This window comes from Talpa europaea, assembly GCF_964194135.1.
Source record: "Talpa europaea genome assembly, chromosome: 12".
NCBI lineage: Eukaryota > Metazoa > Chordata > Mammalia > Eulipotyphla > Talpidae > Talpa > Talpa europaea.
Window position 1 is genome coordinate 42,354,889 of NC_140079.1, and position 13,772 is coordinate 42,368,660.

Below are 13,772 nucleotides of genomic sequence, written 5' to 3' on the forward strand. Positions count from 1 at the left end.
AGAAAAGTTTGAAGTGAAAACATCACAGACTATGGGTCTGCAGGCCTTTATCCAGGTTGTTTTTTAACGTTTTCATTTTGTCCCATTGTTAACCGGAAAGTTCTGAAGACTTCCACTACTCCCGGGAATGCTTACCTTTGGCTGTTCAATTGGTGGTGTTTCTTTTTCTTTCTTTTTTCTTTCTTTTCTTTTTGGCGTTTCTTTTTTTCTCTTTTCCCCATGTGTTTCCTCCACTTAGGTGGGCGGATCCTATCTTCTTCCCTCAGGTATCTGTTCCGGCCCCACTTTCCAGAGTCCAGCTCCAGTGACCAGGGTTCAGAGAGGAATCCAATTGAACTGAGGGAATAATAAAGAAAAGACAGACACAAAATAGAGATAAAGAGAAGCGGGACCTAGTGGATGCAAGGCCTCTCATTCGTGCTCAAGCTTCCCAGGTGTCTGGTGCAACTTGTTTTTACTGATACAAGCAGCCCCCTTCCCTTGGGTTAGTTACTAGGCAATGAAGTATTCTCTTAGCATTTGGTCTGGTCCAGGCACACATTCACCACCAAGGTTTCACACTATCACGTTGTTCTGTTTCTATTTCTAAACTAGTCTGTCCCCCAGACATAGTTTCCCAGACACAAGAAAGAACATCCCCATCTGTACAGTCACGACCTTGATGTCTTCCTTGTCTCAGCGCTGCATCCTTAGGGGTCCCCAACACACATGGGACAGTAGGACTCCTTTTTCCCCCTTTGGGTACCACACTTTAGAACACAGGGGCATATGAGACATGGGGTGCTTAAAAAACCTTCCCAAGAGGTCCCACTCTGGGGTTTGGACTCAAGCATCTGACCCAGCTCTCTTTATCACTGGAGAGAGCTGTAAGAGAAAGGAGAAGGAGGGGGAGTAGAAGTCTAGAACTCTGACTACTGAGTCTAGGGCTCTAAGCAATGTGAGTGTGGTTAGTATGACCCAGACATAGGTGTGTCTCAGGGAAAAGCAAGGTAATAGAGGACAAGCATGAACTCTGCTCTTCATTTCTTCTTATATTCTTTATTTCCCTTTAGCTGACATATTGTCTGTTTTTTTTTTGTGGTGCCAGACACTGTACTAACCTATCTTAGTCCCTAAATCTACAACCACAATAAAGCTCACTCTATTATGATTATCATTGTACCCATTTTCACTGGAGGAAATTGTGATTGAAAGAATGGGTATTCCCAAATCCAGGCAGCCATTGAGTGGGGATTGGAATGCAGACTTGGACATGTCTGACTCCAATCCATCCTCCAGCAGGGGTCTCTGTCCTTGCATAGTATTGGAATGGAAATGCAACCTGGAAGGGGGATTCATTTTTACATTTGCTGAGTAGAAAGACCCTGTAAAGTCATATAAATGTGAAAAGATTTTCACAGGGTTCAAGACTCATAGGATTTCATGACATACCCTAATAGCTAGACTGGTGTGCCTGTGAGTTAGATGCCCTTCCTTCTCACCATAGAGGTTTTCATACCACAAAGCCTACTGCTGTGAGTGACTGTGCCTTTAGTGCACTGTAGGTTAGGCAAGGAGCTCATTTTGAAGGAGCTGTTTCATGGGTGTAGCACTTGGACAAGCCACTTATCCAGGAGACAGTGACTCTACCTGTGGGTTTGTTAATTTTCATTCCTCATGTGTCATCACATTCTTGGTCAATGGCCCTGAGTGCTGTGGGGCTCAAACTTTGAGCTGTCTGACTCCAAAACCCATCCCCTTCAAGTATGTCCTGAAACATGTACCTGAAATAGGAGTGATCCTGGAAGAGAAATGCTCAAAGCAGCTTTCTCCTGTTGCCAGAGAACAAAGAAACTGACAGGGGCAAAATCATGGCATATGAAGAATTTCACCACCCCTATTGGGAGAGTCTAGAGATTCTAAGATGTGTCCCTGTCATCAACTGCCTGTATAAGTTCTGTCCCCACACTTCATGTTCCACCATGGCTATGTCTATTGGTAACTGATTCCTTGGAGTCCCAGGAGATGGAGGGGAAGATTAAGTCCTCAATTTTGCCTTCAGTGCAGGAGCCTTTGGGATGCAGTGGGGAGCCATGGGTTGCAGGGCCAGAGGCCCCTTATCATGAGGAGGTGATAAGAAGAACAAGGGTTGAAATTGGAGCTGTATGCTCATCTCTTGGCCATTTCTCTGTCTTCCTGCCCTAGGGCTGTCGGTGCTCCTGATGTTGTCTTCAGTTCTGAACTCTAGCGGTGAGTCTGCCCAGACAGTCCCATTAGTGACGTAAGCTGAGGAGTGCATCCAGGAATCTGGGTCTTCTCACAACAAAGTAGGGAAAGCAGGCTTATCTGCATGTCTCCAAGATAGACCTCTGGAGATAAGAGAAGCAGTTTGTTCATCTTTAAATGTCCAATTTTCTGAGCTCTTTCTTTTTGGGTGACAGTTAACCTTTTCTTCTCTCCCCTCTTCTACACTTGGATCCCAAGCGGGGATCTAGTTCCTACAGTCTTTGGACCTTCTGATCACAGAGTCTGTCCCCACAGCCTCTGCAGCTGCAGCCTGTGCTCCGTGGTGCCCTCCAAACTCCACATGTGTCAGTGCCACTGCCTGTCGTTGCCTTCCGGGATTCAGTTCTTTGTCTGGAGAGATCATCACCAACCCATCGGAGAGCTGTGATGGTACGGACACTTGAGGAGTGCTGGAGGGATACACAGGGATTGTGATGCCTGATCCAGTGCCTGTGGGGCGGAATCTAACTGTCTTCTGATTAAGCATCAGGCTTAATGCTGGTGCATCAGATAGGGGATGGAGCTCTCTGCCCTGTGGAAACCCACATCTCTAGGAGGTGACACTTTGGCCTGCTGTGTTCCAGACATCAACGAGTGTGGGCCACCCCTGACAGAGTCCTGTGGGAGATTTGCAGACTGCCAGAATACTGATGGGGGCTACCACTGCACGTGCATCCCAGGATATGAGCTTGTGTCTGGGGGAACAACATTCAGGAATGAGAGTGAGAACACGTGCCACGGTAAGAGTGACCCTGACTCTTCCACCTCTGCAACGTTTAGGGTGCAGCCTGTGATTACAGTGTGATGATTTTATGTTTTTTCTTTTTTCTTTTTAAAGAATCCCTTTTACAAATGAAAACAAAAGTAGCTTTTGCCTTTTGTTAACTTATGACTTTCACACTACTTTGTCAATCTGCGCCTTGTTTTACCCATTTGCAAAAGAGAGGTGACAATGGTCCTTATTTCAGAATTGCTGGAGAGTATGTAAAATTACAAAGCACAAAACAATGATGGTTGTTGGTATTTTAGATTAAATTATCATTACACCCTCTCCAAGATGGGCATCGTTGGGGGCCATGCTGCTCCAGTGTGACCCCTCACCCTCACCCCCCAGCTTCACCCCTTGCCATGGCTGTGTCTGATGACTTTGGGCCCAGGAGGAGCTGGGCTTCCAGACACCAACAGGCGTGGCCCCCTTTCCAGGAGAGCAGGCAGGCAGGGGTGGGGGCTTTAGGCATCCACAGGGACACACAGGACTAGCAGTGGCGTGTAGGAGCCATGACTTCCCCGAGAGAGGTTAATGCAGAACACAGAGAGCAAGAGGGTGAAGCACCTGCATGAGGTACAGTGGGAGGGCTCCCCACCTGGGTGCTGCTGGTCCTCAGAGGCCTGTGGGCGAGTGTTGTGTGCATCCATGTGGCCTGGTCACAGGACACAGTCTTCATTGGAACTGCTAAAAGGCTTGTCATCACCTCCAGGTGAACACTGTGTTTGGGGAATGGAGAGAGGGCTGGTTTTCAGCCTTTACTTACCTCTTGCCAGATGCCTTTGTGCAGTGAGCAAGTGGCACAACCAAACATGGCGGTTGTGGGTCCCCCTCAGTGTGCCTGGGCTGGGGGAGCTCACTACCTGTTGCAGGTAGTGCTGGTGGTTACTGAATATGTGTTGTGTGAGAACAAATGGGGGCTGAGAGAAGAGGGTCCTGGCTGCTGCTCAGAGACATGGAGCAAGAGTGAGGTGGGAAAAGGACCCCCATGCTCTTCAGGGTGGGTGACAAGGGAGAGCAGCCTGCTGGTGGGGACCAGAGCCTGACACCTGGAGCCCTAGCTCTGTGACGGGCACAGCTGGGCTGTCTGTGTCTCGCCCCTCCCTCAGCATTCCATCCCACTGTCCCGGGAACACCTCTACCTGTCATGGCAGCGGGGCCTGCTATGGGTGGGAGACCTTGGCCACACCCTGAGCTCCTCACCCCTCTTGCTCAGATGTCAGAGGACACCTTTGATCTCCCTATCCTCTCTGAACCCCTAAGAGCTGTGTGATGGTAAGGAGATTTGGGGAAACTGGAAGGGCACATGGTGATTGTGGGGATTATTTTGTAGTCTCCTGAGCCTCAGCCCTGATAGCCAGATAGAAGCATGTTGTCAAGGATAGAAGACAGGGGACAGGTCAGCGATATTAGAGGAAAATGGGGAGTAGGTTCATGACCAGTGGTCAGAGTGATCAGAGCTTACCCATTGGTGCTATGTAGGTTCCCAGTCTAATCTGTCACTGACAGGCTCTCTGATATTTAGGTAATTATTTCTCTTCTCTCTTTCTAATTTTGATGTCTGTACATTGTGTGTGTGGATCCTCATGGATGGAATGAGATTTAAAATTCACCTGTGTAACCCAAATGTCCAAAAATAGATGACTGGATCAAGAAGATGTGGCATATATACATACACTGGAATATTACTCAACAATCAGAAAAGATAAATTCATGCCATTCGCAGCAACATGGATGGAGCTGGAAGAGATCATGTTAGTGCAATAAACCAGAAGGAAAAAGAAAAATATCAGATGATTTAATTATAGGAGGAATGTAGGGGAACAAAATAAAGGATCAGGAAAAAAAATCACCAAAGTTAACAAACAACTAAAATCAGAGACATTCTGCAGAGGAGGGGGAGAGAGAGGAATCAAAACAAGGAAGGGAAGAGCACAAGGGGAGAGCACAATGGTGATTGTTTACAAGTGAATTGGTGGTGGAATTTTATAGGAACTACACCTGAGGGGAGAGAGCATACATTGTACAAAAATGAACAACGTTGTAAAAATACATATATTAATTAATTAATTAATTAATTAAAAAATAAAATTCACCTGTATAAAGAACAGGCAAAGACTAGTATAGTGAACTATACTATTATCTTTGTTACTGCTATTGTTCTCATTATTTTCATAGTACAAAGAAAGGGAGAAATAATTGAGGCAACAGGGGGAAAGAAACACACTAGCCTGGAAGCTTAGACTCTCATCTAGCCCAAGTTCACAGAGAAGTCCTGCCTACTCTCAATCATGGTTTCCCATCTCACTCCTCGCAGCATCCCCACGAGGCAAGGGGGTGAACATCGTTTCTGAGGTGATCTAATTGGGATCAAGGAGTTCGAGTGACTTTTTCAGTCACATAGATATTTAGGTGGTAGAACCTAGATCTGAGTCTAAGACAAAGGAGATTTATTTTTCAACAACACATGATCACAAAAGAAAATTATACTATTTAAAAATCAGTAGAATGGTAAGCTCTGTAACATGCATTTAACCACAATTAAAAAAAACAGGGAAAGGACAATTACATTGTTTTTACACAAAGAAATACTCTTCACAACTCAAAATAGTCTAGCTGCATATTTATTGGTAAAGAAAAATGTTCCTAATATAATGGGAAAGATAAAAAAATATTTATTGTAGAGCTGCATATTGGAAATGACTTCATAAGGAAATATGTGTTTTGCTTTACTCACAGAGCTGTATGTTAGACCTATGGGAAAGAACTGCAAGACAGCTGATTAAAAAAAATTGGAAAGATCTAAAGTCAACTTTTTTCCCTTAAGGAAAAGAAGAACCCTGACAAAATTTCCAGCAGCTTTTATATGATATCTGCATGTGATTTTCTAGTTTTATTTTTTATATTGTCTTTATCTTCTAACCACCCATGTGTTATTTCATATTTGGGGGGAATGTAGAATTTTCAGGGAAAAAATTAGATATTGTGACTACATCCCAATTCACCTATGTCCAGGGGGTTTTCCAGAGGTTCCTTTGTGGGTGCGTGTATGTGTGTGTGGCTCACTTGTGTTGGCGAATGTGGACAAGAGGTCTCTCAGCTAATTAATGTAAGCACATCCCAGCTTCTTCCTGGGAAACACCTGCTGGTTGAGGAATTCCCCATTCTCATGTCTTCCCCACATGCCTCATTTTCCATCCTAACCCCACTAAACTCCACCTCATCCTGACAACCTCAAAGACAGGTCTCCAGCCTTTTCCATCAAGTGAGAAGGGAGGAGGGAAGTCCATTGCCCAGGTGATCCCTTAGGTGTGGATCCCTCCCACATTCTGTCCTGCCCTGGTGCTGACACCTGTAGCCTGGACTTAGATAGGATATCTGCAGGTCAGAGAAGAGAACTCTGATTTGGGGGAGACCATTTGCCTCTGAGTCCTTTCGGGTTCTAAGATCTTTGGCCCCCTGACTGAAATGTATGGGACCAAAGTTTCTGTCCCTGTGTTTTGATCCAGGTGTCTATGGTCCTCATTAAGTTGTTGTTTTTAGTCAACGGGTCCAGTCCCTGTTCTGTAGGTCCCAAAGCTACTCAAAGTGGGCCTGTTCAGTGGCAGGCTCTGTTGTCAAATTCATCCCAGTACGCAATTGGAGAAGGTTCAATGAGCTATTTTCTCATTTCACATCTGTGATGGATTCTGATAAGGGGTGACTTCTGCCGGGAGTTAAGATAACAAGACTTTCCCAGAGACATCTCATGTACCTTGAAAAGCCTGACACTGTGGGGTGGGAGAGTTGCTGATAAGTGTAGGTGTGCTGGGATCACTGCTAGTAGGGGGAGGTAGAAGATAGCAGTGTGGAGGGTCCTGACTACCTGGTTCCGTCCTCAGCATCAGTGGTGTGAATGACCCTGGCAGCCCCGCTTGTGACTCCCTCCACTGACTGAGCTTTAAGGGTGGCCTTCAGTGTCCTTGTTCCCTTGATGGAACTAGCCCCCAGATTCCTGATGAGCAAACTGCTCCCCAGGGGAGGAGTCTGGAGCCTGAGTCAGGGCCTCTGTTTACCCCACAGGCCTGGAGGGGGGTGCAGGTCTCCTTTCAGCCCCCAGCAGAGTGTCTGAGGCCCCTCCCAAAGCCCCTCCAGAGAGCAGAGATGAGTAGAGCCATCAGCAGATTTTCTAGACCAGCTGCTCCAGCCAAGCCCAACTGGGAGGCTACCTGGAAGCTGAGTCAGTCCAGTCCTCATGGGAGGTCAGACTGGATTTGGGATCTATGCTGTAGAAACTCATGGGTAGTGACCCTTTGGTCTGTTGTGTTCTAGACATCAACGAGTGTGGGCCACCCCTGACAGTGTCCTGTGGGAGATTTGCAGACTGCCAGAACACTAATGGGAGCTACCACTGCACGTGCATCCCAGGATATGAGCTTGTGTCTGGGGGAACAACATTCAGGAATGAGAGTGAGAACACATGTCAAGGTAGGAGTGACCCTGAGTCTTCTATCTCCTCCATGAGATTTGAAGATGCGCACCCCACTTTCCTCACACACCAGAAGGCACCTGATCCAGAGGCTATTCTGGGCAACAACTTGGTCCCCACACCACTCTGAACCCCCAGTTTCAGAACCCTCATCAGAGTGCTACTTCACAAGTTTGGAGCATGCCCCTTGCCAACCTGGCATCTTATTTTATAAATAGAAAACAGTGGGGTGGCATTAAAGAGACTTAACAAGGTTATGACATTTTCCCAGTGCAATGTCTTCTTTGTCATTGTCTGTGACTGCTGAGATGAGACCTGATCCTACCTTCACCTTTATGGGCTCGGCCACACCAGGAGCCCCTGGATGATGAGACAAGGAACTCTTCCCAGAAATGTGAAAGGGGGAGATTACACAGCAGCAGGCCACATCTGGAGACAATATCTCCTGGCACACTGACCTGACTCCTTGGCTGCTCAACTGTCTAATTTCTCCACGGAAGTTTCTGCCATGATCCTTCCCTCCACCTCCCAATAATTTCAATTAACGAGTCTGTGGGAAACTTGGATGACCAGGAGGATGTTGTGTTGATTGCAGGCAGGGTGCTGAGGCCCTCTCCCACACTCTGTGAGAGTTGGAGGGAAGAGGCCCCATCTTTCCACTGGCAAGAGAGGGCATCATCAGGATCACTTTTACATGCCCAACTCTCTCATGGAGGCCAGCCAGGCTCACATTAAACCAGACCACTTGGGAATATAGAGGGAGAATGAACCCCCAGAATGCCTGTCACCTAGTATCCATCAGTACCTGCTGCCCTCTAGCCCTTAAAAAAGCACCTTTGTCACCCAAGGCTGCTGGGCTGGATGTCACCCCCACTGTCCATCCCAGCCTGGCACCCACTGTCTGGGTGGCTCTGCTCTCTCTGGAATCTTCTTTATTCTCCCTACCCTTTCCTGCAGGCCCATTGAGGGTCCTGGCCCAAGTGTCTATTACTGTCCATCTCCATGGAGCAGAGTCTCAGAGAATATGGAGCAGCACTGTCTTGAAATAGTCACCTGAATTCCAAGGAGAACTCAGTGAGCATCATCCTGGGAAAGGAAGACAAAGTCCATCACTGACTTCTAAGATGATCCTGATTGGAAGGCAGCATTTCCCCTCTACTCACTTCCCAGGAAGGGCCACCTGGTCCCTGTCCAAAACCCCAGGCTGGGACACAGGTGGCTGCGATGTCCCTGCTCCAGCTGGGAGCCACCCTGGGAGGCAGAGGGGCTGGCAGGCAGGGAGGCCTCAGGCTGCTTCTGGACACACCCGGACAACAAAGCATCTAGGTCACCACCTTCACCTACAGAATGGCTCCACTTGAGTAAGAAAAGGCACCCACCACGGAGGAGAAGACAGAGAGCCTACTGCATGCTTCTTTTCCAAGAAACGTGACTGACCCCCAGCCCTGAAATCTGCCCACAGCTGTAGGCACCTATTTCCTTTTCCTTCCCCTTACAGATGTGGAAGAATGTAAGCAGAAGCCCCAAATATGTAAAAGTCGCAGCATCTGCGTCAACACTCAGGGCAGCTACACCTGCAAGTGCCAGCCTGGCTTTGAGCTCAACCCGAGGGACCCAAAGCTGTGCACAGGTAGAGGCCCTGGAGGATGCCGCGAGGCTGCCCTGGAGCTGGGGAAGAGCTGAGAGTTCCTGCCACAGAGGAGGAGGGAGAAGATGCTCAGGTTCCCGCAGTGTCAAGGGCTTGCCGGAGTGCTGCCCAAGGACACGCCTTCCTGGATTGCTCCCCCCCACAGCAGGGAGGGGCAGAGCCTGATGGACCTGAGTTCCCTTTATGGAACTGTCTGTCCCTGTGAGCACCCCCTGGTCTGTGCCCCTTTCTCATCTGTCACATCTGAGCACATTTGGAGGAGGGATCACTTCTGGCTCAGAAATGGGGAACCTCTGTCTAGGGCTAAGGAGGAAGCATTTAAAAGCCTTGAGCAGGAAGTCCAGCTCCCATGAGGCCAAGTTTCCCTCTTGGCCTCAGTTTTCTGGCTCAACCGGGACACTGTCCCTGCTGAGCCCATCTTGAGGGAAGCTGCATAACCAGCTTTGGCAGAGGGGACATGGCAGCACTCTCAGGGCAGATGTGTCCTCGGTGCAAGCAGGGTTGGGGCCCAGGCTGGGCAGGGCTGACTCTGGTCTTGTCCTAATAAGGGGGAGGCAGCTCTGGTTGGCAGTGGTGCCTCAGCCCCACCCACCACGTTCACGTGGAGCAGCCTCAGTGCCACAACCTCCCTGGTTGGAAGATCCTCACAGGTTCAGCCAACCACACCCCCAGCCCCGCCCTGCACCACAGGGGAAGCTCAGATTCTCTGGACCACACAGTGCCCACTGTACTGCTCTGACCCCTTCAGGGACGCGCTGAGCTCATGGAGTTTTACGGTGAAGATGCCATCACAAGGCTGTACCCTGACAGCCAAGTGGCTGGGAGAGAGCGTGAGGGTGGGGAAGCTCCTGAGTGGGAATGCTGAGGAATCTGAGGGGCAGAAAGGATGATGGCCTGATTGGAGGGAGGCTGACCTTCTGACTTTGTCCCCAGATGTGAATGAATGTTCCAGGGGTCTGAACACCTGCCACCAGACCACCCACTGCCTGAACTTCGTGGGAGGCTATGAGTGCCGCTGCCGCCCTGGCTGGAAGCCGGTCCCTGGGTCCCCCAATGGCCCAAACAACACTGTCTGTGAAGGTGCAGAGCCAAGATCCCCCTTCCCGGGACCACAGCCCACACCTGATCTCAGTCTGTGCCTGACCATGGTCCATACCTGATCACACATCAAGCAGTGTGAAAGGCTTTAGAAAATAAATGTGGAAACATCTGGGGGCTCTGGGGAAGAAACCAAGGGGAAGGATCCCCCAGGGCCCAGGCAGCTGATTTTTAACTGAGAGGAAGATATGTCAGTATTCTCACAACCAGCACATCTGCACGGGGCTCAGGTCCGGCATGCGGGCCTTGGCCCCATTCCCATGAGCCCCAGGCCTCCATTCAGGGATGTGTGGGAACCAGGTGGCATCACCTACAGTCAGTGGGAGTGGGGGACATTTAGCCTGGAAGAAGTGAGAGGGGCACAGACAGGGGAGGGGCCTGACTCCCTTCTTGTCTCCAGATGTGGATGAGTGCAGCTCAGGGCAGCACCCGTGTCACACCACCCACTGCGTCAATACTCTGGGGTCATACAAGTGCCGCTGCCCCCAGGGCTGGGTGCCCAAACCAGGATTCCCCAATAACCAGAACACCACTGTCTGTGAAGGTACCTGGTCCCACCTGACCCAGACCTCCCTCTCCCTCCAGGGAGTCTTACACCTAAAGATCTACTGTCTGTCCCTAGCGGAGATCTTCCCCACCTGACTCCCAAACACCTGGAGTCAACATTTTCACCATCCACAAGGGGCTCCTGTGCTGACTGTCCCCTCTGCACAAGCCCTTGGTTCTGAGTCTACGGCTCAGGGATGTGTGGTCACCAAGTGGCTCATTTCCAGCCAAATAGGGTGGGTGGGAGGGTTGGGGGTTCAGGCGGCACTTCCACTCTGAAGGGAGTGATGCACAGACAGGAGAAGGGCCTGACCCCCTTCTTGTCTCCAGATGTGGAGGAGTGAGCGCCAGGCGGCACCCGTGTCACATCTCCACCCACAGCATCAATACTCTGGGCTCATACAAGTGCCACTGCCCCCAGGGCTGGGTGTCCAAACTGAGATTCTAGAATAACCAAAAAAACCACTGTCTATGAAGGGATCTATTTCGATTTGACCCCGGACCCCACCCCAAATCCCCAACTCACATACCTAAAGAAGCACTGTTCTGTCCCCTGCAGAGATGGCCTTCCCCACCTGGACACCCCCGCCCCCTGCAATCAAGAGTCAGGTGCGTGTCCCCAGCAGAGTTCAGGAGGCGGGAATGCTTGGGCACAGCATACTGTGACTACCTGTTTTGCCCCATGCTTCTGCACCCACGGGTGATGCTCTCTGATCTTCCCCTCCTCAGAGTCTCTCCCACTTCTTTGAAAGACTCCAGGATCTGGGAAGAAATGTCATGTCAGCCCAGAAAACCATCCGGGTAAGTGCAGTACCCAGATGGAGGCAAGGTGGAGTATCCCAGACACCTGGAGAAACTGGTGTGGGAAAAGGCTGAGCCCAACACAATGGTACCCTCCCTAAAGGCCCAGGGTGGAGGGTATTGTAGGTAGTAATTTGTTCTCACCGTCAGACTCCCACATATATTGACTAATGGCAGCTCCTCTGGCTGTTTCTGGACTTGGAGTTATATGATCCTTGCATTCAGAGTAGCGTTGACTTCTGAGTGGATCCAGGGCCAAAGACCCAACCTCTGCCATCTTCACCCCCACTTAGATGGTCTCTAGAGTCTGTTCTTTCCTGCCTCATGACCTACTGGCTCTGTGTCTGCATCCCCCTAGGACATCACACAATTGGTGGATAATCTGCTGGACAACCCAGGGGACTTGGAGACCCTGCCCTACTCAGAGCAGCACTGTGTGGCCACTAACCTGCTTGCTGGCCTGGAACATGCGCTGACAGGCCTGGGCAAGGCCCTGCCCAATGGATCACTGACGTTCAGTTCACCTGCAGGCACAGGTAAGCACCCAAGGCCTGCTCTGCCCACTCCTGGCCTCATTCCTCTTCTAGTCCCTGTGAAGCTGAGTGAGCACATTTGCATCTCAGTGTTTAATCTCATAAACTAAAATAAAAGGTGAAGGAGAAATGACCAATACTGTAAAGTGTGTGTGTGTATATATATATATATATATATATATTTTAATATGTTATCAGCACAAGAAGTAATTTTAAAGAGAAATTTAAGATAAAGTAGAAGAAGCTTCAAAGACAACACTGTTAAATTATAAAAATGTAAATTTATATTATTTTACATTAAGTATGATTTGTTTTATTGAGGCAAGTTATAGCATAAACTTCACCATTTTAAGCAAAGTATATAATTCAAGGGCATTGAGTACAGTCACAGAGTTGTACAACCATCACCTCTATTCCTAAAATTATTCCATCAGCTCAGAAGTGGATATTGCACTAACTAAGCAGTCTCTCACTGCTCCTTCCATCCCCCAAGCCGTGGCAACTCTATTTTGTTTGTCTCTATGGATTTGTCTATTCTGAACTACTCATGTAAATAAGATCTTATATGAATTAATAATGCAACTATTTCATCTGGCATGACTTGAGTCTTCTCCATGTTGTAACATGTATCATTATTTAGTTCCTCTTTATGGTTGAGTAATATTTCATTGTATATGGATACACTTCATTTTGTTTATATTCTCATGGACTGGTGGACATTTGGGTGTTGCTACCTTTTGACTATTTTGAATAGTGTTACTGTAAATGTTGGCCTATAAATTTTTGTTTGATTAACTGTTTTCATTATTTTACATACACATTTAGAAGTGGAATTGCTGAGTGATATGGTAATTCCATGTTCAACTTTTTGAGGAAACATGAAAGAATTTTTCCGAATGTCTGTAGCATTTTACATTTCCACCTGCAATGTACAAAACCTCCAATCTGCATACCTTCAGCAACACTTTTTATTTCCACCTTATTTTATTTTTTGTAAAGCAGTATCTCACTGGGGTCTTGATTTGCATTTCCCGAATGCTAGTGATGCTCAATCTCTTTCCATGTGATTGTAGGATATTTGTGTATCTTGTTTGGAGAAATGTCTATTTAAATCTCTTGCCTGTTTAAGAAAAGATTGGTTGTTTGACTTTGGATCACAGCGTTGTAAGTGTCCTTTGTATGTTCTGATAACGAACCTTATGAGATGAATCATTTTCAGTTATCTTTCCCCATTCCATTGAACAGATGTTTTAAATTTGTATGAAGTCAATTTTATCTATTTTTCAACTAGGCGCTTGTTCATTTGGTATCATATCTAAGAATCTACTGTCAAATCCAAGGTCATAAAGATTTAATGTGTGTTTTCCCTAGTATCCTAATTTTAGCTTTTAAATTTAGATCTGTGTCTCAATAGAGTTAATTTTGTGTATTGTACAAGACAGAGGTCCAGTTTTCTTCTCATATATGGATATCCAGAGCCACAATACCACATGTTGAAGAGAACAAACTTTCCCCTATTGAAAGTTCTTGACATCCCTTGTTGAAAATCAATTGATCATAAATGTAAGGGTTTATATTTTGACTTTAGATTTAATTTGTTTATCTGTATAATCTGTTCTTATGCTACTATCACACTATTTTACTTAC

The 13,772-nt window shown here is 47.7% G+C and overlaps 1 protein-coding gene across 1 annotated transcript in view; it reads left to right on the forward strand.

The window, feature by feature from the left end:
* Nucleotides 1-1,961: 1,961 nt before the first annotated feature.
* The window catches only part of ADGRE2 (adhesion G protein-coupled receptor E2), a gene marked incomplete at both ends in the record, with an annotated part of 93,309 nt that continues 81,498 nt past the window's right edge, over nucleotides 1,962-13,772 (forward strand). Inside the window, 8 exons of the mRNA XM_084249987.1 lie at nucleotides 1,962-1,977; nucleotides 2,506-2,655; nucleotides 2,850-3,005; nucleotides 8,998-9,129; nucleotides 10,646-10,789; nucleotides 11,351-11,400; nucleotides 11,521-11,592; nucleotides 11,951-12,128. Coding sequence (XP_084106113.1) covers nucleotides 1,962-1,977; nucleotides 2,506-2,655; nucleotides 2,850-3,005; nucleotides 8,998-9,129; nucleotides 10,646-10,789; nucleotides 11,351-11,400; nucleotides 11,521-11,592; nucleotides 11,951-12,128 — 898 coding nt within the window. The remainder of the gene's footprint in view (nucleotides 1,978-2,505; nucleotides 2,656-2,849; nucleotides 3,006-8,997; nucleotides 9,130-10,645; nucleotides 10,790-11,350; nucleotides 11,401-11,520; nucleotides 11,593-11,950; nucleotides 12,129-13,772) is intronic.